Source organism: Cyprinus carpio, chromosome B2 (assembly GCF_018340385.1).
Source record: "Cyprinus carpio isolate SPL01 chromosome B2, ASM1834038v1, whole genome shotgun sequence".
Classification (NCBI taxonomy): Eukaryota; Metazoa; Chordata; class Actinopteri; order Cypriniformes; family Cyprinidae; genus Cyprinus; species Cyprinus carpio.
The window spans coordinates 15,277,856-15,300,849 of NC_056598.1; the positions used below are offsets into that span (position 1 = coordinate 15,277,856).

Here is a 22,994-nt window from a genome sequence, read left to right on the forward strand (position 1 = left end):
GATCTTTGTTTCTGCTGTATATTTTGGTATGAAGTGGATGTATTCTGGTTTCAATGATTTTTTTAAAGAATCTATTTATTGTTACTTCTACTTGTGGTTTTGCTCTCCCGTTGCACTGTGTAATGAGATGTTAATATTGCTTCCATGCAACAATGAAAGTCATTTATTGCAGATCAGATAAGTGTGACTCTTGGTTTTCCTTTCACTTTAAGGCGGTCTCACACAACCTGAAATCAGAGGTTATAAATATGCTCACATGGGTGGTTTGTGTAAGCGGTGCAGGCCTGCTCTGTTTCCTGTGGGGTGGAGTGCTGAGCCTAGAATAACAGCGATCTGAGGGTCGTACCTGAGCACAAAACAAACATGGTCATACTGGGAGGGGTGCCGCTGGCTATGCAGAGGAATGAGATGAACAGATCGAGACGTACTGTTCCATTATCATTGCCGCAATGGTGGTCGATGTACTACAATATGGTTTGGAGATCTCAAAGCATGTTGTTATGTTCAGTTCATACAGTTCAGACCCGTCTGTCTGTATGGTGCAAACATCGACACAACCTGAAGCACACTCCTTTTGTGGGAGGGTCTTCATAAGTGTTATTCCTATGAGGCACTCATAGGACATCATTTGTGTCATCTGTCATCAGCCTGAATCAGATTTAAATGTGATGTCCTTATATTGTACGTCATCTGTTTTAAGGGGAAGCCTCCGTTTTTTGTGATGCAAAATATCCTGGTGCTAATCCTGGATGTGAAGATGACGGTAAATGCTTTGATGGTGTATGGTAGATGGTTAAATTTTCCTTATATGCTTAAAAACATGTAAATATTATGCACTTTTATGCTTATGCAAACATATTAGTTGCTTTAATACTAGCACATCCTAATCCTTATGCAAAAGGTGATATTAACTCGCTGCTCAAAGTATCAGTAATTTCCTGTAAGAAGCCTTTTGGTGTTTTCAGAACATTCTGGAAACTGCATATTTTTCTAGTCAGTTCAAGGTTAGTCTCATACTGTGAGATTTAAAATATTATTATTATTATTATTTTTTTTTTTTTTACTGGTGTATTAGGTACACAATACACAATTTTGTAATTTTTAAGCTACTATCAGTTTTCCAAGAAAAACACAGTCAAGCTAAAATAAGCGAGTCATGGTTGCTGTATTTTCACATTAGAAATATGATTATTCTCTTGCAGGAAATTGACCCCTACAGCACTTTTTGATGTGGTTTTGATTGTCGTGACATTTGTCAAGTATGGTGGACCCATACTCGAAATTGGTGCTCTGCATTTAACCCATCCAAGTGTACACACACAGCAGTGAGAAGTGAACACACCGTGAACACACACAGTGGGCAGCTATAGATCCAGCACCCGGGGAGCAACTGGGGGTTCAGTGCCTTGCTCAAGGGCACTTGCCATGGGTATTGAGGGTGGAAGAGAGCGCTGTTCATTCACTCCCTCCCACCTACAACTCCTGCCAGCACCGAGACTCGAACCTGCGACCTTCTGATTACAAGTCCAAATCTCTCACCGTTAGGCCACAGCTGCCCCCGATAACTAGTGAATGAAGTTGCCATATGTTTGTACAAATGCTGATATATCCTTTCTTAAATTATACAAAGAATATTAAAGGGTCATGAAACCCACCATTTATTAGTTTTCATAAATTTTGAAACTTACACTGAAGTAGGTGCAGAAACAGTCGTCTGACATAGACTTAAGTTTACAAAAATGTCACATCCAGTTGATTCTGACTCATTACTGATTTCAAATCCGGTGCCATGAATAGCTGGGTTCCCCCTAACAAATGGGTTCACACTTGGGAATAGTATTTATTATATTGTACAACAGGTGATTTTATTAAACGCATTTTTAATTTAATATTTTTTGTTTATTTTATTATTTGCATGTTCTTAAATTATCAAAGATGATAGATGTATTAATCTAGCAGGCTAGCAGGCTAGTGGTATGCTAAGCTAGTATGCTGAGCAGTTAAAGAATGAGGAATATTTCACACTCTATCCACCTTTTTCCTAACGTAAAACTGGGCGCCGCCATTTGTAAATTCTATGGGTCTAGCTTCCGGTCTCATTTAAGTCCAGCTATTTTTAGCTGTTTGCTGCTTGATATTGACAATTGATGTGTCCCATCATATTATTTTAATCTGTTATCTTAATTAAGAACACACTGGTTTGTACTGCAAACAGTTTTACCGTTTACTGCATGTTGTTATTCTCCTCGTTATTTACCCATAGCGGCTAATGAAACAGAAGTCTCACCCACAGGCTTACTTCCGCGTTGAGGAAAAAGGTGGATAGCTTTGTGAAATTATTAGAAAAAAATGTAAAGGTAATTAGAGTCATATTAACGTAATTAAGACAATATACAGTATAGCATGAGCCAAGTGTGTAGGTTTTCTAATCAGGCACTGAATAGAGCTCACATTAAAAGGCCTTTCAGCCAATGCAATCATTAGGCGGACACATTTATGCTAGGGGGGACTCATTTGTTCATGACACCACATACTAAAATAGACCAAAAATTTCTAAATGATCTACTTTACTCTTCAGATGAAGTACCATGTATATTATCTGCAACACCCGTATTTTTTTACCTCTTAAAATGTGTTAGTGTTTCATGACCCTTTAAAAAAAGTGCTAAACAACTTCTCTCCAATGAAGGCTGTATTAACAATAACTTTTCATCTTCCTGATTCCTTCTAATTCAAGTCAATCTCTGCTTCATCTGTCTCCCCTTCTGCTTTTAGGTTGTTATTTGCAGCCATATCTGGAAAAGAAAAATACTGTAGATTCCAAAACATTTTTTTCATTGAATTTTCTTCACCCCAAATCTACCTCTAACCAAAGACTGAACGTATAAGTTCTATGAAAAGCAATATTTGACATCTAAACATCAACCTACACAGATAAATCATACTGTAGTGGTTAAATTTTCTGTTTTCTTTTTTACACAATGTATAAAAACATTCACGTGTTGTTTATATCCTCAGCCTTTTTTGTCTGTATGCCTACTGAAACTCCATGAATAACAGGAAGCATTCAGTGCAAGGACCCCAACCAGAGAACAAAGACGGAGACTCGTCGCAACCAGAGCATAAATCTTCCTTTATGGCCACATGTGACCGTTAACCTTTAATCAGCGCTGTCTGCCAGTCATTGAGTTGCCCATTGGTCATAATGGGGCGAGTTTCTCATTGGAGTAAGAGAAATCGATATGCGTACATGTCTTGGGTGCCTGAACTGTATGTGCGTCTCGAGTGCTTTTAGTGAGAATGAATGAGAGGTTTAATGATGATGCACTACACCTGCCTGGGTATCTGACAGCAGACGCTGCGTTCTCGAACAGTATACAGTCCTGCGGAGAGCAATTCAGTTCAGTTTCCCAGCACAGAGGGTTTTATTTATAAAAATGACTTGTTACCTATAATCAAAAAACAATTTCACAGGCATTTTCACATGGACAACATTGTTTATTACAACAAACTTAATAAAAACTGCATACAAGTATTACAATAAATAATATTGCTAAATAATTACTGCTTTGGTCCAGTTTTGGTGTAGTTTTGTTTGGGCGGCTATTCTGAAATGGTCTGAAATTGTTCAAAACAAAAACATAGCTGTACAAACAGACTGAAATAAACAAAGATTTAGAATAAAAACAACATTGGCAATCCTGTTAGTATTCATATAAAAATGCAAAAACTCATTTCTCACTACAAAAATAGGACTTAGAATGGTATATTGTATTGAGCAGAATCAGTAGAAGACCCTTTAAACACTGAATCCTTCATTGCAGGTCCTTCACCAGTTACTGTCCTTTCTTATGTAACATTTGGGTGACTAACCCTGCTGCCATGTCAAAAGGTCAGAGTTTAGCTATAGGATAACTATCCAAAGAGTCACCACTGTAGATAGAGGCATTGTTGAAACAAGAAACAGTGGAAAGAAATAGAGAGAGAGCTAAAAAAGAGTAGAAATCAGATCTGAGAAGCAATCTCGAGGCTCAAACATGAGCACTTTTGGCGTGGTTAGTGGAGGCAGGGCCGGAATGAGCGGGGCCCTGTTTGGAATAGTAGAATCGATTGTTTTCAGTGTATGTAGCTGGGGTGTCCGCTGAACAGCAGGTGATCATACAGCCTCCCAGCAAACAAAGTGCCGTGCCCACCCAGCCCGAATACAGGGAGAAGCCGAAGGACATCAAGCCCTTCTCATGATGGGCCCCGATGGGAAACCACACGGTGGAGACAATGCCGCAAAAAGCTGAGAAGGAAAAAACACACTTAACATTAAATAATAGCCTTTTTTGTTATATGTTACATTATGACGTTAATATAAGTGAGAGAAAGACACATTAGAAGGGTTAAACAACTGTCCTGGCTCTTTTTGTAAATTACAGATGTATTAACCTAAAGGAAATCTGGCTATATATGAGAATATTTAAAGCTATTTAAATATATAAGAGTTTAATATTGACGAAATAGGTTCAGTCCTCAGAGACTCATTACAGAAATGATACGTTTTCTTTCATTGGAACAGTAGGTATGTTTAGCGAACATCTTCACTACAGATTACTAAGAGCCATGCTGACGGTATGTTATTGTACTTTTTCTGAGCGTAACATGAGCTTAATTTTTTACCAATACAAATACAAGCTTACCAGTCAGCAGTATTATGGTTCCTCCGAGCACTGATCGTTTGTTCTTGGCGCTTTCTGGTTCACTTCCGAGGTTAATACAAGACATGGACATGAGCACGAGCGCGACAGCAGGCAATCCGAGAATCGAAGCTGTGACCATTAACGCCCGAGATGTCTGGATGTACGCTAAAAAAAAAAGAATAAAAGAACAGAAACATTTTATTCTCGATTTCATAATACTAAAACAATTCAATTAAACACATTCTAGATTAATTAACTATATTTAGATTTGTGAGATATCCTACACACATACAAAAATAGTGTAGGTAAAGATGCTATAGTTGAAATATATATATATATATATATATATATATATATATATATATATATATATATATATATATATATATATATATATATATATACATACATAAAACGTATCTACCTATATGCATTATTTAAAAGCACATTTTACACCATCAAATTTTACTTATTTCATGTTTGATATTTTAATAAACTATTTAGGCCTATATGTAATTTTTCGTTATGATCATGTATTACATATCGAAACTGCATTATTTTGTAATTGTAAAAAAGAACAAGAAAAAGAAAAGTGTTGTTATTAATGTATTATTTTACACGTACCTGGTAGCTCGAGAATCTGCGTGAGTGTGATGCAGTGATACAGCGCAGTAGAGATCACACAGTCTGCCCACAAACCTTTGGCCTCCAGTTCATCCATCTTCTTACAGGTGTTCATGTTATATTTACAAGTGACTACCCATTCATTAGTGGCAGTGGCGATGATAAGCCCGATCCAACCAAGAAAACTCATCACAAAACCCGTGAATTGTAAGCAAGTATTTGCCATGGTGTACAGTGTGCGCAAAAATGTGTCCAATAGTTGGGGGGAAAAGTACTCTTTGAAGTAGTTGATAATAAAAAAAATCTAAAAACCAGACAGGTTACTTGGCAGAATTTATAGGTGGTAATATCCAGGTATGTTAATCCATTGTGTAAAAATCATGATGAGTTGTAGATCCTTGTGGTGCGCAGTATTCCAAGCTGATAGAACATGAGAGAACCGTTAGCAGAGCTTTTATAGTGGAACTACAGAGACAAAAGAACTGTCAGCCAATCACGAGTACAGACACTTCCCAAGGTTACTCCTTATCTCTTATTTTTCTCTGCTCTTTTTCTTCTTTCATGTTTATAGTCTGTAATGTAATACTAAAGGACAATTATAGAATGTGTAAAACTGACGAATTACGCTTTACAAATGACTCCTCAATACGCCAAGTACTGTAAAGAGTTATATTTGCTCAAGTGGCTTTGATACCAGTGCAGCACCTCTGCCTTCATCATGTCATTGTTGGATGTGTGATATATGCTGCCCTCTGGTGGCTAATTTCTCAGATGTGAAGATTATTTATTTATTTGAGAACTAATCAAAAACGTTTTAGCAGACCTTCTCCTGCCGGAGTGACAATAATACAGTGCAACAATCGCGTTAATTTATACTTGAGAATATCCAATCCAGTATAATAGTATTTTAAAATTGTTTTTATGTATTAAAAAAATAAAGAAAACAAATTGATAATAAATACAAATTGATAATAAATATCATAATGCATGTTTTTTCCAAAATATATAGCTATAAAAAGTATTTTAACGACATTAAAATAGATGCTCTTTCCCCTATGTTTTTCTGTTACTGTTTTTCTTGTAAACTTTACAGTATGAATCTAAAATATACAGTAGATACTTTAAAAGGTGTATACACTGATACGTTTGGACCGAGTCCACATTTATATGTGTATCTAAAATGAATATTAGATTTATTTATTTATTATTTAAAAATGAAACAAGACATTATAAACATCAAATCACTGTCTCTAGTTATAATACAAGTGAAAAATATCAGTGTAAAAAGTTGTCTCGCCTAAAACAAGAGGGAACTATGAACAGATCAAGTACAATTTACAACCAAAACAGTCCAAACCAGTTCCAAAGAAATATGTTGGTGGATTTTAACGTGAGAGGACAACAGAGGATTGAATTTGATGAGCAAGTGATCTAATGCTAAATTTCCCCAAATTTGTTCTGATGAACAGACCAAATCTGCATCTGTATGGTGTGAGAGTGAGTACATTTTAAGCTAATTTTCATTTTTGGGTGAACTATTCCTTTAAGATATTAACATAGACATTATTTTTTATATTATGAAGCATAAAGTGGCGGGACCTGGAAGTCATTGTAAAGTGGTCACTGAAGGTGAGCTCTGAATCATGTATGCATTGACTGTGTGACCTATGATGGATATAGAGGACATCCTGGCTAGAGGGAATCGGCGCTCAGTCTTGAGTTAATCATCCAAGCTGATAAATCACGAGGCATGCAGCGATCCTGTCTGAGATTGCAGATGAAGAAACAGAGGGGGGAATTGGATATAGAGATATCAGCAGCATTCCATTGGGAAATGGATGAGTTTTCTGTGTGATCTGGTGTAGATGGTCAAAAAAGGGGGTCTAAGGGCTGATCCTTGAAGTACCATACCTGTGATTAAGGATGTAGGTGGTCGAGGGCGAGGGCGAGTTATCCAGCTGACTTGGTAGGACCTGTTTTCCAAGACTACAAAACAAAGAGTTGACTTAGATATCACTGCCAGTGTGGATGCTAACAGTGTTGAAAGCTGCAGATAAATCCAAAAGAATAGAGTTATAATGCTATGTTATGTATGACCTTAGTGTTTTGGTTGCAGCAAAGAGAATAGTTTCCACTTTGTAGAACCACCCTAAATCCACACCCTTGTAAGCCCTAAGCCTAAGGGCTTTTGTTAAAGAAAAGAGACACGATGCAGGTCTTTGAAGTGTCTGTTTGATCTGTATCTGCTTCTAAATTTATTCTACACTAGGGTTGCTGGACAAATTGTTTCTTGTATCTTTTATATGTGACATTTGGTGATGTGCAGTACATTCTCTTGGGGCTTCTTCTTTGTAAAGAACGTGGTATCCAATTACAAAGTCCACATAACAATAATCCAACATCAAATAATACATTTAACCATCAGGTACCTACTCTGTCTGCTCTGCTTGAAGTGAAATGTGTCCTTCGTTCATCCACTAGGGGGACTCGTTTGACTTCAAACACAAAGGATAATACCTATCAGCTATCCAGGTGTGCTTTATTATTTCTATTCATCCTACTGACATTTGCCAGGTTAGCTAGTTATTAATGAATGAAAAGTGTTAATTAATTATATTGGTTGACAAAAATGTACAATTATTTTTCAGGAAACACACAGCTAAAGTAGTTCCAAGCAGGTCTTGAACACATTACAGTTCCATATAGTTCACCAAATTATTGATTTCAAAAGTCCTTAAAACCTACAAAAAGAGTTTTAATTTTTTTTCTATTTTACTTTTTTTTTTCAGTGTGTAGACATTATTTTTATTATTACATTTTTTCCCCCCAAGCATATCAGTGTCTCAAGCCTCCATTACTCATTCTAAAATGAAAATTTGGAATAAGCAACAGAGGCATTGGATGAGATGCATAAGAAATTACTCCTATGAACATGAATGTTTTAAGGACAAAAACTTGACAAATGTCTTGAAATGAAACATCTGAACAATGTCTTGAGGTGTGGCAAGTGTAGCAAAAATATAATAATAATAATAATTCAACAGCCCGTCATCAATTTTTCCTTACATACTGTATCTGTATGGTTAAATAAATAAAGGTGAAAAAAAGCATCAAACAGGCCTATGTATATTTAAGACAAGCTTGAATGACAATCAGACCTTGACCTCTGCTTGTTTATGTTAATCTCTTTCAAATATTCTGAGCATGTTCTAATCTAATCTTTAGTTAATGCTTCATTCCTTGCAGTTCATCCTCACTGTTGTGGAGACGTTCCATAACCTGAATAACAATAGCAGTTTTTCATTCATTTCAAGAGTCCTCCCACTCTGTCTAATCAGGAATGTATTAAGTGGATAACATCTGGTATTTCCTGCATTCATGGCTGTTCACTGAATATGCAGGTCTTCTTTTGTTTACCTTATTAGACCCCTGCTTGTGGATGTAATAAGCTGTCAGAAACACCCTTGTTCCTCTATATCAGTCATTCAGTTGATCCTCAGGGGGCTGTATAGAAATCACCTCACAAAGAACTCAGGCAATTCATCATTTGCTTCAGGAACATGGCAGCATTGGAATATGAAAATTAAGCTAATGAAATGGGCCCTGAAATCGGCCTGACAGTGCAAGATGATCTAAATGTATTGCATAACTGAGCTGTGCTGTGTAAGCACCTTGCTGGGTGGACCCGGACATCTTTATATCACCTAAGGAGGAGAGACATGTGATCAAATCATTGAGGCTTTTATCTCTAGCACTGAGTTACATCCCTCAGTCCTTATATATGGGCAGCAGCACTGTTGTGAGCAGATGAGAGACATCAGTAACTGCTTGTGAATATTCCTCAGGCAGATACAGACACCAGTCTTCAATGGCACTGCAGTGATTGATTTTGACTTGACAATGATATGGTTTTTAAAGCTGATGCAGTGTTCAATGATAGAGTTCACCATCTTCATCAGGAGTATCTAAGTGTGATTTTGACTGCACTAGAAAATGTCAGTCATAAAGTGTCAATATCAAAAGCAGCAGAACCAGTCATTGAGGAGATTTATTAAACAATCAACATCACACATAACGTTGATCTATTTTACGCTACTGGCAATTCATCTTATATTATGGGTAGAACACATTAGTTTAGACTCTATTCAGACAAAATGGCATTTAGACACTAGGAGCCATCCTATAAATAAATGTGTAATTTCATGCGCTGTCTCTCATTATATTCAAATATATTCTCTCGTGATGGGACACTTGCTTATTGTGTCTGACCTCTTCCCTTCTAGCTGAAAGTTTTCTGACTCTTTAACACAAAATATGTGTTTGCTACATATAGATTAGGATAAGCAACAGTGGTGAACAAAAATGTGTTTTTGTTTTTTTCTGTAGCCCACACAGAAATGTAATATATTCACATAAATATATTGAAATATATTTTGAAAATATATTTAAAAAATGCATAGAACATTAAGCTCATGTTTAATTATGTGTATATGTGAAATTATATTCATGCCTCATATGATGTATTTTTAATCATTGTGTTTTTGCAATGCAGACCAGTTTTATTTCTACACTAAAGGTTTACGGTTTAAAACTATATTATATTATATTATATTATATTATATTATATTATATTATATTATATTATATTATATTATATTATATTATATTATATTATATCTATCTATCTATCTATCTATGTACTTTTGTAGGGCTGTACAGTATGGTGCCGCTAGACCTATCTAAGCACCTCCACCATCCTTTCAGCAGATCAATAGCATGTTCGACCACCAACCGTGTGCAACAATGTCTTGCGCAGTCTGGGGTCTGTTAAGTGGAGTGAGCAGCCAGTTTCTGAGGGGGTAACCTGAGAGGTACAACATTTAAAAGTATGTTAAAACGTTACATGATTACAAAGAATTTTTATGCACACTACTGTCTTACCAAGACAGTATCCATCCATCCTGCACACATCCTGTTTGTAGCCTGTTCCCTACACTACTGTTGGATACAGGGGCGGATTAAGGTGTTCTGTCTGCCAACTCCCTTTAAAAAGTAGCCTACCAGTGACCAAGTGGCCTAATGTCATAAGTAATTGCAAAGGAACAGGTAGAGCATGGTTTCTTCATTAAGGTCTCTCCAATACTGGCCATAATTCAGAACACAATTCCAAGAGGATGGCCCTCGGGAACTGAAATCAGCTCATAAGCCAATCATCATCATGAGCCAAGAAATCCTCACGATCCCTAAAAACACGTTTCCTCCTTATAGTATCATTGGCAAGGTCTTCTAATAGCGTTAGTGCACCCATTGTCTCAATTTCTTAAAACACTGGACACACCCCTTTTTATAGGCAGTTAATTCTTGTAAATAAATTAACACAAAGTATTTGCACCTGAATGAATGCTAAATATATACTGAATGATTAACTACATGTCTTACTGATGCATATTTTACTTAAAAGTGGTTTAATAGCCTAAATGAAAAGTGCATGTTAACTTTATTGCTTGGCCATTTGGTATCGCTAAATCACAAACACCACTAAAAGAGTGCGTACACACAGTCAAGAGTATACGAATGGAAAATATATATATATTTACATATGTTTAATATTTGTGAAAAATATAAAACAGCAGCCAAAATCAAATATTTAAATATATTTGTAAAATATATTTCAAAATATATTTACATATATTGTATAAAATATATTTTCTTCCATTTAAATTTAAGATATAGACTATGAAATATAAATATTTTAAATATAGGCTATGAAAATGTATTTATAATATACTTCAATCTCATTCTCGAATTAGACTGACCAAATTGATGCTGTTTTCAAGTCATCACCGACATAATCTTGTCGCTGGAGAAGAGTCAGGTTAATGAGAAATTTATTTATTTTGCTACATTCTAAATGCTTTAGTTTTACTGATTACTGAAGAAATAGATAACTGAAGAATCAGAGAAGAGCACTGAAGAAACGCGATAACAATGTCCGATTCATGAACAAATCATTTTTCTTTTTGACCAGATTCTTCACAAATCGCACTGAACGATACATTTCCATATTGTACCAAAGACTGCTCCGACTGCAGCAGTTCCTGTGTCAACAACTTGCGAAAATCACTTAATTTATTCATGTCTAAAATGAACAAAAACGATCTTCAGAGTGTGAAGACGGATGGCGTGAAAAGTAGGCCTATGTTTCTAACTGCGATAATTTTTTTGTTTATTGTTAATAACAATTAAATGTCATGACTTAGTTATTTGTGAATTAAATTTGTGAACTATTTAGCTTAATATATAAACACAATTCATATTTTTGTATCGCTACCTAGATAAGCAAGCTATGTTAAATAGCCTAGCTTGTTGCTAACTTGCTAACTTGTTGTAACTAGTAAACTCCTTCAGCTGGGTTTTTGAGGTAGGACTTGGTTGTAGTCAAAAGGGTAAAGATGTAACTAATAATAAACAAATAAAAAAAATGTCTTCACACTGAAAGTAGGCTTCAAAAATGACCAAACAGTGCAATGTTTCGACCAGTCATGTCTTCATCAGGCACAACATAACTACACTGTCCATTTCCATCTTTCTCCGCTGACAGTCTTTTTGTTCAGTCTGGCCTTAAACATTATGTTCAGATTTGACCTTTTACCATCTACATGTCACCGTTTTTGTTTCCTTTACTTGGAAACCTGCTCAGGATTATTAAAGAAATAATTCGGACGATTGATTTTCCCAGAGTCACATTTACAGCTCACAGTGGGCAGAGGGCAGGACTGGAGGTAGCAGCTCCCAAACACATTGTGATCAATGTGCAGGACTAGCAGCTCCCACCAGCCCACAGAGAGGCATCTGTGCCCTAATGAACACTAACTACAACTCATTGCTAATGGGGGGCACAGTGGGCGTTTAGAGACAGAACCCCAGGATGCACTTCCTCCGTGGAGTCTGTGCGCGCTCATCTGTGTGTTCATCATTCTTTCAAAGCCTCAGATTTACCGCTGCCATCCTCCACTGCATATAATGCAGCGATTTGTTTCGCTCAGCATACGAGACAACAAACCGCTTGTGGGTATGCCATGGATAACTAAACAGTTATTCCCGGGCCTATATCCTCTTCTGCTTAACATCCACATGTCTGTTTATACATCTCTGCCAGCAGGGAGTGGATAAGCAAATTGTCACCATTTTTTATTTGTGGGAAAATGTTTTATTTGTAATTCATTGTTCTTTCATCTTTTGCTGTGACATAGTAATCTGAGAAGATCCTACAAGGCATTTACAGCGCAGGTTGGGCTCTCTGTTCACTTTGACAGGCGCAAAACAATTGCATTGGTTCTCAGCGATAGCTTCCTAGTATCAGGTTTGTATCCGTAGTCGACAATACAGTAAGTCTGGTTGAAATATTTTACTGTCAACAACTGAGACAGTAATCCTTGCTTTGGTAACTCGTACGAAGCTGAGGGAAGAACCAAAGCCTCTGGCACAATATGAAAGCATGATGTGACTTCATTTTGTCATAGTCAAACCTAAAACCATTACCCGCTTGTCAACACTAAAGTTATTCTCGGATCAAAGAAAAAAAAAGTTACATCTTTCCTCAAGCATATCAAACCGTCTAGAAAATCTGTCATGCCACTCTGACGTCTGTGTTTCTCTTAAGGAGTTCCTCTTCTGGCTTCCTGTAACCGAAGGGTTGTTAAGAGATTTATTATTTTAGCAATAATCTTGTTTTAATATGATCCATCAATATTTGATCATTTTAACACAAGGCTTCAAGTCGTTTAGAAAAGAAAGACTTAATATCAGTAAGTTCTGAGCTTCCTGTCGAAGGCGGATGGAAACAGGGAGGTAAGAATAACTCTGAATGTCATTTCCTCACATTAGAGATTAAACTCAAATTACACTGCCTGCCTCCTTCCGCTGCTGCTCTGTTTTATTAATTAACTCGTGTTGCCTGAAAACTTAACCAACATGTGTACATTTTTCTCTACTGATAACAATTGTTTCACTTGTAATGCAAGTGTGTATTGTAATAAGTAAAAGGACAGAATATGTTCTTGAACTGATAAACAATTCAGAATGCACATTGAAATGCACATTCTATCTTGTACTGCATAGAGAGCTCATTAGGAATGTATTGCGATAACTACAGTATAAGTTGTTAAAAACACAATATTCCAACTTGGGTAAATGCACACTTTCTGAAAATATAAAATAATTAGAAATATTTTGTTTTCTGTGTCAGTTTTACTGTTTGAGATCACTCAGAATGTTACAGGAACAGTATAAAACATATTAAAGCATTAAAATACTGTGTATATACATTATTTAATTTAGCAAGGATGTATTCAGTTGCTCAAAAGTGACAGTTATATTTATGTTACAAAAGATTTTAAATAAATGCTGTTCTTTTAAAATTTCTACCATCAAAGCATCCTGAAATAAAATACTCATAATTTCCACAAAATAATATTAAGCAGCAGCAACTTTAGTCATCATTGATAATAATAAGAATTGTTTCTTGAGCAAATCAACATATTAGAATGATTTCTGAAGGATCATGTGATATTCAAATTATTACAATTCAAAATAGTTATTTAAAATTGTAAAGCTATTTCAGACATCGTTTTTTTTTTCAAATAAATAAATAAATAAATGCTGCCTTGATGAGCATTAGAGATTTCTTTGAAAAATATTCATGACAAAATCTTACCGACCCTAAATTAAAATATATATATATATATGACGCAAAAAAAAATATGCATCATAAAAGGAAATTAAAGCATTTTGAAGAATCTTCTGGTTGCGTTTTCCATGCATTCCATAAATATATAAAGAAGCCAGAAGATTCTTCAAAATATGATTATATATACAGTATATATAAGTCACATATTTATATTGTTCAAAACTTTGGGGTACTCATTTTTAGAAGCAAGACTGCTATGTGCATCGATTGCTTATGTGCATTTTAGTGGTTTATCTCTCTAGCAAAAGTTTCATTGAATTTCTCCTCTGGGACCATAAAGTATTTCAATTTGTCTCCTGAGATTCATTTTCTATAAAGTGAATCTTCTTTGTAAAGACATTAATGAGCCAAATGCATTAAAAAGGTTACCAAACCTCTGGATTTACATTGTAAGTCTGACATTATAAATCAAGGCCTTAGTATTGTTAGTGTGCATTTGACCGTCCTTGGCAGTACAATCCCCTGATGCAGCACTCTGCTGAGGAATTGCTCTTCTCGATCTCTTCATCCATCCCTCACCACTGTCAGAAGCTTAAATCTACACCTCTCAGGTCCCACACAAACGCAGGAAGTCATTAAGCAGCTGATATCAACAGCCTAATCACCAAAGGATTGGGAGACTGTGGCGTGGTGTGGGCAATGCCAGGAATAACAAACACGCAGCTTGGAAAAAAGCCACTGCATGTTAAGAATCCTTACTGAAACAACCCTGCTGAGGTATGCAAACAACGTTTACCCCAAAGATACAGTGACATCAAAGGGAACATTGAAAATTTATTCGTATTCTTTAAGGTGCTTATCCTTGGAAGTGTGTGCATGCTTGTAACCTGTGCACTTGTTTGGCTAGCATACTGCGCATAAATCCTGTTCCATGAAATTTCCTCCACTGTCTTTCTTTTGTGACTTACAGTACCTCTCCAGTACAGTCTTTCATTACAGAAATACTTCACTTAAAAATTAACATTGTAATCATTCCTGTACCACTAAATAAATAAATGACTAGAATATATTTATTTTGGCTACAGAAATTAAATATTTTCCAATTTAAATGTTCTATTTGAATTTCCATTCTTTACATTTATTTTGGGTAAATGTGTTTAATACGCTTTATTGGTACTTTAATTAAGCAAAAATGCAGTACATTTATCAAAAGTGCAGTAAAGAAATTTAAAATGTTACAAAAAAAATCTAAATCTTTATTTCAAATTTCTAAAAAAAATCACAAAAATTATTTATGACAAAAATATTAAGCAACACTAATGTTTTCATCATTGATTATAAGAAATGTTTCTCGAACACAAATCAGCATTTTATTTTTAAGGTTTATTTTTGGCATTTTGCCTTTTATTAAGATAGGATAGTGTAGATTAGACAGGAAGTGAAGTGGGAGAGAGAGAGGGGGTGGGATCAGGAAAGGTTCAGCATATTTGAATGATTTCTGAAGGATCATGTGTCACTGAATTCAGCTTAGCCATTACAGGTATTAATTAAATTTTGAGATTTTTTTATTTATTTATGAGTTATTTTGTGTTGTTGTTGTATTTCGCTGAATGTTGTTTTTTATTGTATTTTTGATCAAATAAATGTGAGCATGAGACTTTGAAAAACATTAAAAAGTCTTCCCGAATCCCAATTTGTGAACAGTAGTGTATTTTTGACAAGTTGAACATATTTGACTTTTTTCACTGTCAAGGTCCTTTCACACTAAGTCTGAAATTTTCGTTTGCGTTTTTTCATATTTGTCATCCTTTCCTATGAAAATGCTTGCTACAGATGTAAAAAGAAAAATCGAACCTGATCCAAATTTTTTTTTATGACGGAGGAAAGTTTTGGAGGCAGTATGTAAACATGATTGACACAACACGAGTATTTATTTTTAACGTGCAAAATTTCAGATGAGAATTTCAGACTCCATGTGCAAAGATCTTTACACTAAAGGAGATTAAAGTATTTTGAAAAACATTCTGGTCGCTCCTTCCATGCACCATGAATGGTGTGATTTTGCATTCTTTATGAATTTTGAAAGCTCCAGTACCCATTTACTGTAATTGAAAAAAAAAGTCAAGGTTTGGAACAATATGAGGGTGAAAAATGATGACAAAAGGATTTATCTGTGAGCTGTTCCTTTAGTACAAGATGTTAGTGCAGACTCAAACACATTTCTGTTCTGTTGCTTATCTTGCTTCTGAAAGGTCAGGATGACTTTACCCTGCAAGGTCACAGAGGGCAGAACATTTTTTGCCATCAGCTGAACTTGGCTATGATGTCAGACTTGGCCATGACTGCTCTCTCTGGAGAAGTGATTCACCACCCTATTTCAAATCATTTGAATTTCCTTTTGGATGAGTAGGCAGTTCAGATGATTTAGTGATCCAGTACAGCGAGTGATGATATTTAAGGATGTAAAGGACAGATGGAACATCTTGGGGCAGCGAAATCTGCAGAAACTTTTGACTCGTGAAAATGTAAAGAACTTTTTTAATGTGCTCCTTGAACTTAGGCTTTTGGGAGTAGAGCGGCGATAGAAAAACAACCAAATGCTGTCTGCAGAGTTCTTGCTCTGGTCTCTGCATAGAGAAAGAGGAGTGATAGGCTCTTAAGATGTTTATGTGTTAAAAAATGACCCAACGCAGATCAAACACAATCTTTATGAGTCCTACTTCCAGTCAAGTGCCGTCATAAAACGTGGATGCTATAAAAAAAAAACATGATTGATTCCTTTTTTGGAACAGAATCCATTATTGAAATTACTTTGGTAATTTGGTGAATCTGTTCATTTGGAACATTTTTGGCAGAGGTTCAGGTTGAAATAAAGTATTCATTCATTCATTCATTCAGCTTGGCTCTGTGACCACATTTTACTCATTTAATTCTTCAAGCTCCTGAAATACTTTAGCAAAACTATTTTTATATTTTTGTACTTTCAATCATGAAGCAGCGTGGGTTCTTGGGACAACTCCAGTTTTATTTTTTTTCTCCAAGTGCATGAAATTATGAAACAGAAATAATGGGTGAGATTAATCAGGTTGTTCCTAATTTGATTTCAGAAAGCATTAGTGGAAAAAAAAAAATCAAGATGGAGCGTTACAGAGGCAGATACAGCAGCCTTGTGATGTATCCGGCGCTTGATCATCATTAATAAGAAATGTAATCAGCTGTAGCAGTCCAAGTTTATTAAATTTGCTGACCTAAAAGGATGAGATAGCAATGATTGATTCATATTTTGTAAAATAAATGTTGTGGAGTAGTCCATTCAGTTTCACAAAACTTTAAACACACAATCAAATAATTTCAAATGGCATAGTTTACATTTCTATTCATGTGTCAATTTGAGTATGATCACATAAAATACAATTTTCATATTATAATAATAAAAGCAATTATTATTATTTAAAACACATGGGTATTTGTTTGAATATAAGCAATAGAATTTCTATACAATAATAATCATTTTAAACAAAGGCACATTTCAAATGAGAACACTAGTGTTAATTTAGTATTAGACAGTGTAGTAATAGTAGTGTAATTTTATTAAATTTTTTCATTTAATTTTAGTTTAAGATTTAGTTATTTTATGTGTATTTTTAAAAATGTATGTCTATATGGTTATTAATAATTTTTATTTCATTTATTTCGAGATTTTATTTAATGTTGTATTATCAGTTAGATGAAATAAAATACAAATTTTAAAATACTTTATTTTATTTTAGATCAAGTTTTTCATTTTTAAAGTAATGAAAATGGTTTTCAATTTTTAATGGTTTTACTTGTAGCTTACTATAATAACCCTGACACTTACATATTTAAAACTGAGAATAAGTGATTTATATTTATTTACATAGATATATTGATAGAGGATACACAGTTATGTTGTATATTTTAACATGTTAACAATTCATTGAGGTTTTTTTTTTCTTCACAGCTCACTATATGTGTATAAAGCAGTCATATATGGAAAGAAACAATCGACACATTCCTCTGGGATTCAGCATGTTCTTAGCCTCAGTGAAAAAGCATATATAAGGTAAACATTTGAAAATATCTCCAAAGTACTGAAGCTTTCCGGTTCCACTATAATTCAGAACTGGAAGACTGATGCTTGTCATAAAATCTATAGCTCTCTGGCTTTCTTATATTGCCAGCAAGTCTCCAGCCTCTCTGTGAAAGCTAGATGCTGAATGCACCTGAAAAGCATTAAAGCAGACAGCATCCATTATTACGGGCTCTTTCAGTGCTCTTATACCACTCATTAGCTTTTCAGTACTCTATGAAAAAGACTTATGTCAAGCTCTGTCAAAGCATATTATTGTTCTGCTTTTGGTGTATACTTGCATAAGGCTGCATAATGCAGCACGGAGCAGATTCTTTTTTACCTCTCTGCGATTTATTAGAAGGAAGCAGCTCACCTCTCTGTGATCTCACAAGAGCCAAGGACGCAAGATGGGGGTAGGAAAGGTCGGGTAAGCAGAGCAGCAGGCATGACTAGACTCTGGCGTCTCTCGTCTCGTGCCAGTGTTCTGCATGAACGCTCTGGCCGTTCTCAACACCTCCAAATCTGCAAAGGTCGCTGACTGCAAATCATCATACGAAGGGAAAGGGAATCAGAGATGTTGCATGAAGACGGTCTCCAAGTAATAATGCATGAACCACAAAGGGGGTCAATGGATCTGCCCCTTTTAATCACTTAGGTGGGGTTAATTAAATGCTTGGCGGGCTAATTATCTCAAAAACTACATATCCTCTGCTTCTCAGTTTGATGAGATGACTGGGAAATGCCCTATTAGAAGGAACGAGGATGATAAGACTGAGAAGGTTCAGGAAAATTCCAAGATTCATGTGCAGCGGAGCTTCTGTTTTTACGCGCACTACCACCGACCTCAATTACCTCTGAATCTAAAGGGCAGCCTCTCGGATATGTGTCAGTGAGGAACAGGGTTTTAAAGGGATAGTTCACCACAAAAATAAAGATTCGTTCATCATTTATTCACCCTCGTATAGTCTCAAAACCCATGTGGCTTTCTTAGTTGATGCAATATACGATACATTTTGAATAATGTATTGGTTGTTCGTTTCCACACAATTACAAAGAATGAGCGAAAGCAGCATAAAACTATAATGAAGAATGGGCAAAAGCATCATTAAAAAATCATAAATTAGTCTATGTGGCTGAAATGGTGGGTGCTGTACAAACTGAAAATCTGTTCACATCAGGTGAGCTGTTAGCCACTGAGACAGGAGAACGGAGTCAGTGAGTCAAGAACTGAAGCAGTCCAATTTGTGAATGAATTAAGAATTCAGACTAGTTTTATGAATCATTGAAATGATTCAGCTCGAACTAATTATTCATTCATGAATCAGATATTGCTACTTTACGCAAACACATTAGTTACAGAATTTCGGTCTGTTTCTTAAACAGTGCTTTTGTATTGCTTCAGAAGATTTATGTGTATATAAAAGTACACACTGTACAAAAGTTTGGGGTCGGTAAGAGTTTAATTTAGAAGTCTCACCAAGACTGAATTTATTTGATCAAAAATATTTGAAATATTTTTGCATCTTGATGTAAATTTTTTCTGTTAATAAAAATATATTTGGTAATGACAAAGCCAAATGTTCAGCAGCCATTACTCCAGTCTTCAGTTTCACATGATCTTTCAGAAACCCCATTTAGGACTCAAAAAACATTTCTATTGGTTATCTATGTTAAAAACCATTGTGCAGCTTAATATTTTTGTGGAAACTGTGCTACTGTACATTTTTTTTTAGGATTCTTTTATGAATAGAAAGTTTGAAAGAACAGTATTCATTTAAAACAGTCTTTATTGTGACTTTGATTAATTACTTCAACAAAAAATAAAATAAGAATCTTACCAGTTTGTGTGTGTGTTATGTATTTTTATGCTGACAGAACTGCCTTCTTAGCTTAGCAAATCGGTTGTGGATTGTGTTTTTGCTGGCATGGAGCGATAGTTGCTTGGCATGTGAAGTTTACACACATTTCAAATCATTCACTTATGAGGTTCTTTACAATTAGGCTTCTCCTTTAGAAACAACAACTCACTGGGTTTTGGAACAGAGTTAATGACTCCATTAGATGTATAACTTCCTCATAATTCAAAAAAGGGTAGTATAATCATAAACCTTACAACACAAATGGCAATAACCTGCTAAACCAAGACTAGGATTGAAATCCCTTGCAACACAAGCACAATCAGCAAATTAAGACACTAGACAGCACCTGTACACATGATGAAATAGTATCCCTGTGATAATTCACTTATCATTGATACGGTAAACCAGGTTTTCTGCTCTAACATTGTCCTTGCGGTACATGTAACTAAATCAATATAGCCTTTCCACCAGCTCCCTGCACCCTTACAGGGAAAAAGGGAGCAGGTTATTTCAAATGACGGAGGCTATAACCTGTGACATGCACATAGCCTTCACACACATATATAAATATACACAAGCAGTGAGGTTTCGTCTCTGTGGATCTGATAAGAATGTCTGAACCATGGTAAAAATAAATCCAGCTCAGCAATCCTAGCCTATCCAGCAGCAGGGTGAGATGTATGTATTTACATAGTGCATGTACGGAAATATTCCTTGAAATACAGAACCATGGCCTTCATTAAACTTTAACGCACAGAACTTGTGTTTCACCCGGGGACGAGATATTATCCATATTAAACCAAAGTTAGATCTGCAGTGCTACTCTGATCATTTTATATTCGCTATTTCCAAAAAGTGCACTACTAAATGGTATGTTGAGTTTTCACAAACTCTTTCAACTTCTTAGGGACTAGCAAATGTGCAGTCACAATACTTTACACCTTGGTAATATGATGTTAAGTTAATTAACCGCATGAAACTCATTAGTTTTTATCAGAACCATGTTTGCTCAGTCTGATAAAACAGAGAGGGGTTATGGAGTGTTTGACCAAATGAAATGAGGTTTTATATAGATACCCTCCCGCTGTGCTCGCTATTTATGCATGCCGACCCTAATTTGAAGTCCAAATTACTCTTCATCTCAAACACAAGTCAGGGGAGGGAGAAGGTTTATGATGTTCCCGTTTTCACAAAGTCATTGGTTTGCATTGAAAGACTGTGCCAAGCAAGAACATCATCTTTTTAGCACATAAGGAAAATCAACTGCTTTGCCTCTAGCAAATTCTCTTATAATATACGAGTATATAGCACTTCAGATTTTAATAGAATTATCCATTTTAGCTCCTTTTCTCTGACGCAGAGTGTCTTGGTGGTGGTGGTTCACAGCATCCAGTGTGCGGTTGAACTGTCTGGTGGACACAAAAGATTGTGCTGAAATTAGTCACGTAGGATGTGCTGAGAATGTAAATGTTGCACGATGATATTTAAAAGCATCGCTCTCCTGTACGCATCCCTCTATAGAGCATTATGGCAGATTATGGACTGCTGCGACATGCGTTTAGACAGAAACATCACTGATGCTACATTTATCCATGCTGTAATTGCAGAGCTTCTGCTCAGAGGCTTTTTCTGAGGTACCTCTCAAAATTCAATTTCAGAACTCATTGACTCAACTGTTGCATCGTAAACGCAGGAATGTCTAATGTATGCTGTTACGTCCTGTGGACGTATTTGTGAATTGTGCGCTCTTGGGAGAGTGATTTCACCTACTGGGCAAGTTAGACATTGCATGTTTTCTTCTCCTGCTCTTTCTGTCTCTCTCTGTTATAGATTGCTAATTGGATTCCAGCTGATGTCCATCATTCATCAGTACTGAGTGAATGCTACAGAGATCCAAGGTGTATAAGACGGCAAAGAAATAATGTTGGAGGACGGACGGCTACGCGCTCACTCTTTGTCCTGATCCAGATGGGTGTTATTTTGTGTATCTCAGTGGGACCAAGTGTGGTCTTTATTATCTCTGAACTTTGTGAATTAACTTGTTAATTACAAACTATGAGAGTTTGTGTGAACGTTATGGTGGGTGTGTTTATGATTCTTTTGTGTTATTTTCTAATTTATGTAAATACCTTTGTTTGTCTTTCTTAGGAAGCGGTAGGGAGAGGGTGCCATTTGTTTTGGATATAAAATTTTGTTTATGTTTATGGTAGACAGGGAGATAGGTAAGACTCTGTCATTTATTTTCTTTTGTTTTAGTTAAGGTTATTTAGAGTTTTTGTGTTTAGCTAGAGGGTTTTTTGTTTGTTATGTTGGCCTGGCCCTCTCCTGAAGATTTGCTTCCTTTTGTTATTAATAAATTAAGTTATTTGCTTAATTTAGTGGCTGTGCTTTTCTGGATCAGGGGATTGATGTGACCGTCAGACTTTTTATTTATTTACATTTTGTTACGACTTCATTTAACCCCTAGACTAACAGTGAGGTTTGTAACAATGCGTATGCGACAATAACAGAGTGAAGTCATAGGGAGAGACTGAAGGAGATTATCTATATGTGCCCTCACATGTGTTAAATAAGGTGGGTGTAATCCCTCCAAGATAACGTTTCTTTTAATTGGTTTTCTGATTAAAGCATAATCCATTAATTTATATATTAAATCAAGCTGAATACAATTGACTACTGGGAGGATCGAGTGATATGAGCTGTCTGAATATTTATTCTCACCGCTTGAGTCAGCTTGAAGGTGAGTAAAAGACAATCGCATACCTCTGCTGAAAACCAAGTGGAGCGATCCATGTGTCAGGACAGGACAGTTGCGTAGGTGTCTTTTGAAATTTTGATTTACCCTCAAAAACACCTGCATCTCTGAAATATCCTGAAATGTGGGTTTGTATGCGGTGGAGCTGAAAAAACAATCAAGCAAGCATCACTAGTTACATGTTAGAGTCAGACATCAGAAAGACATCATAGTACACAACTATTAAGCAGAAATGCAAATGGTTTTTGGTGACGTTGTTCAGGCAAAATGACTGAGGTCTGGTTAAGAA

General features: G+C 35.7%; 1 protein-coding gene across 1 annotated transcript; it reads right to left on the reverse strand.

Moving 5' to 3' along the window:
* Positions 1-3,477: 3,477 nt before the first annotated feature.
* On the reverse strand, positions 3,478-5,747 carry LOC109106093 (claudin-11-like). Its single transcript, XM_042718283.1, has 3 exons — positions 5,310-5,747; positions 4,686-4,850; positions 3,478-4,288 (listed from the first exon to the last, which is right to left on the reverse strand). The coding sequence occupies exons 1-3, from the start codon at positions 5,533-5,535 to the stop codon at positions 4,032-4,034; spliced, it is 648 nt and encodes a 215-aa protein (XP_042574217.1). The 5' UTR covers positions 5,536-5,747; the 3' UTR covers positions 3,478-4,031.
* Between the last annotated feature and the right edge of the window lie 17,247 nt (positions 5,748-22,994).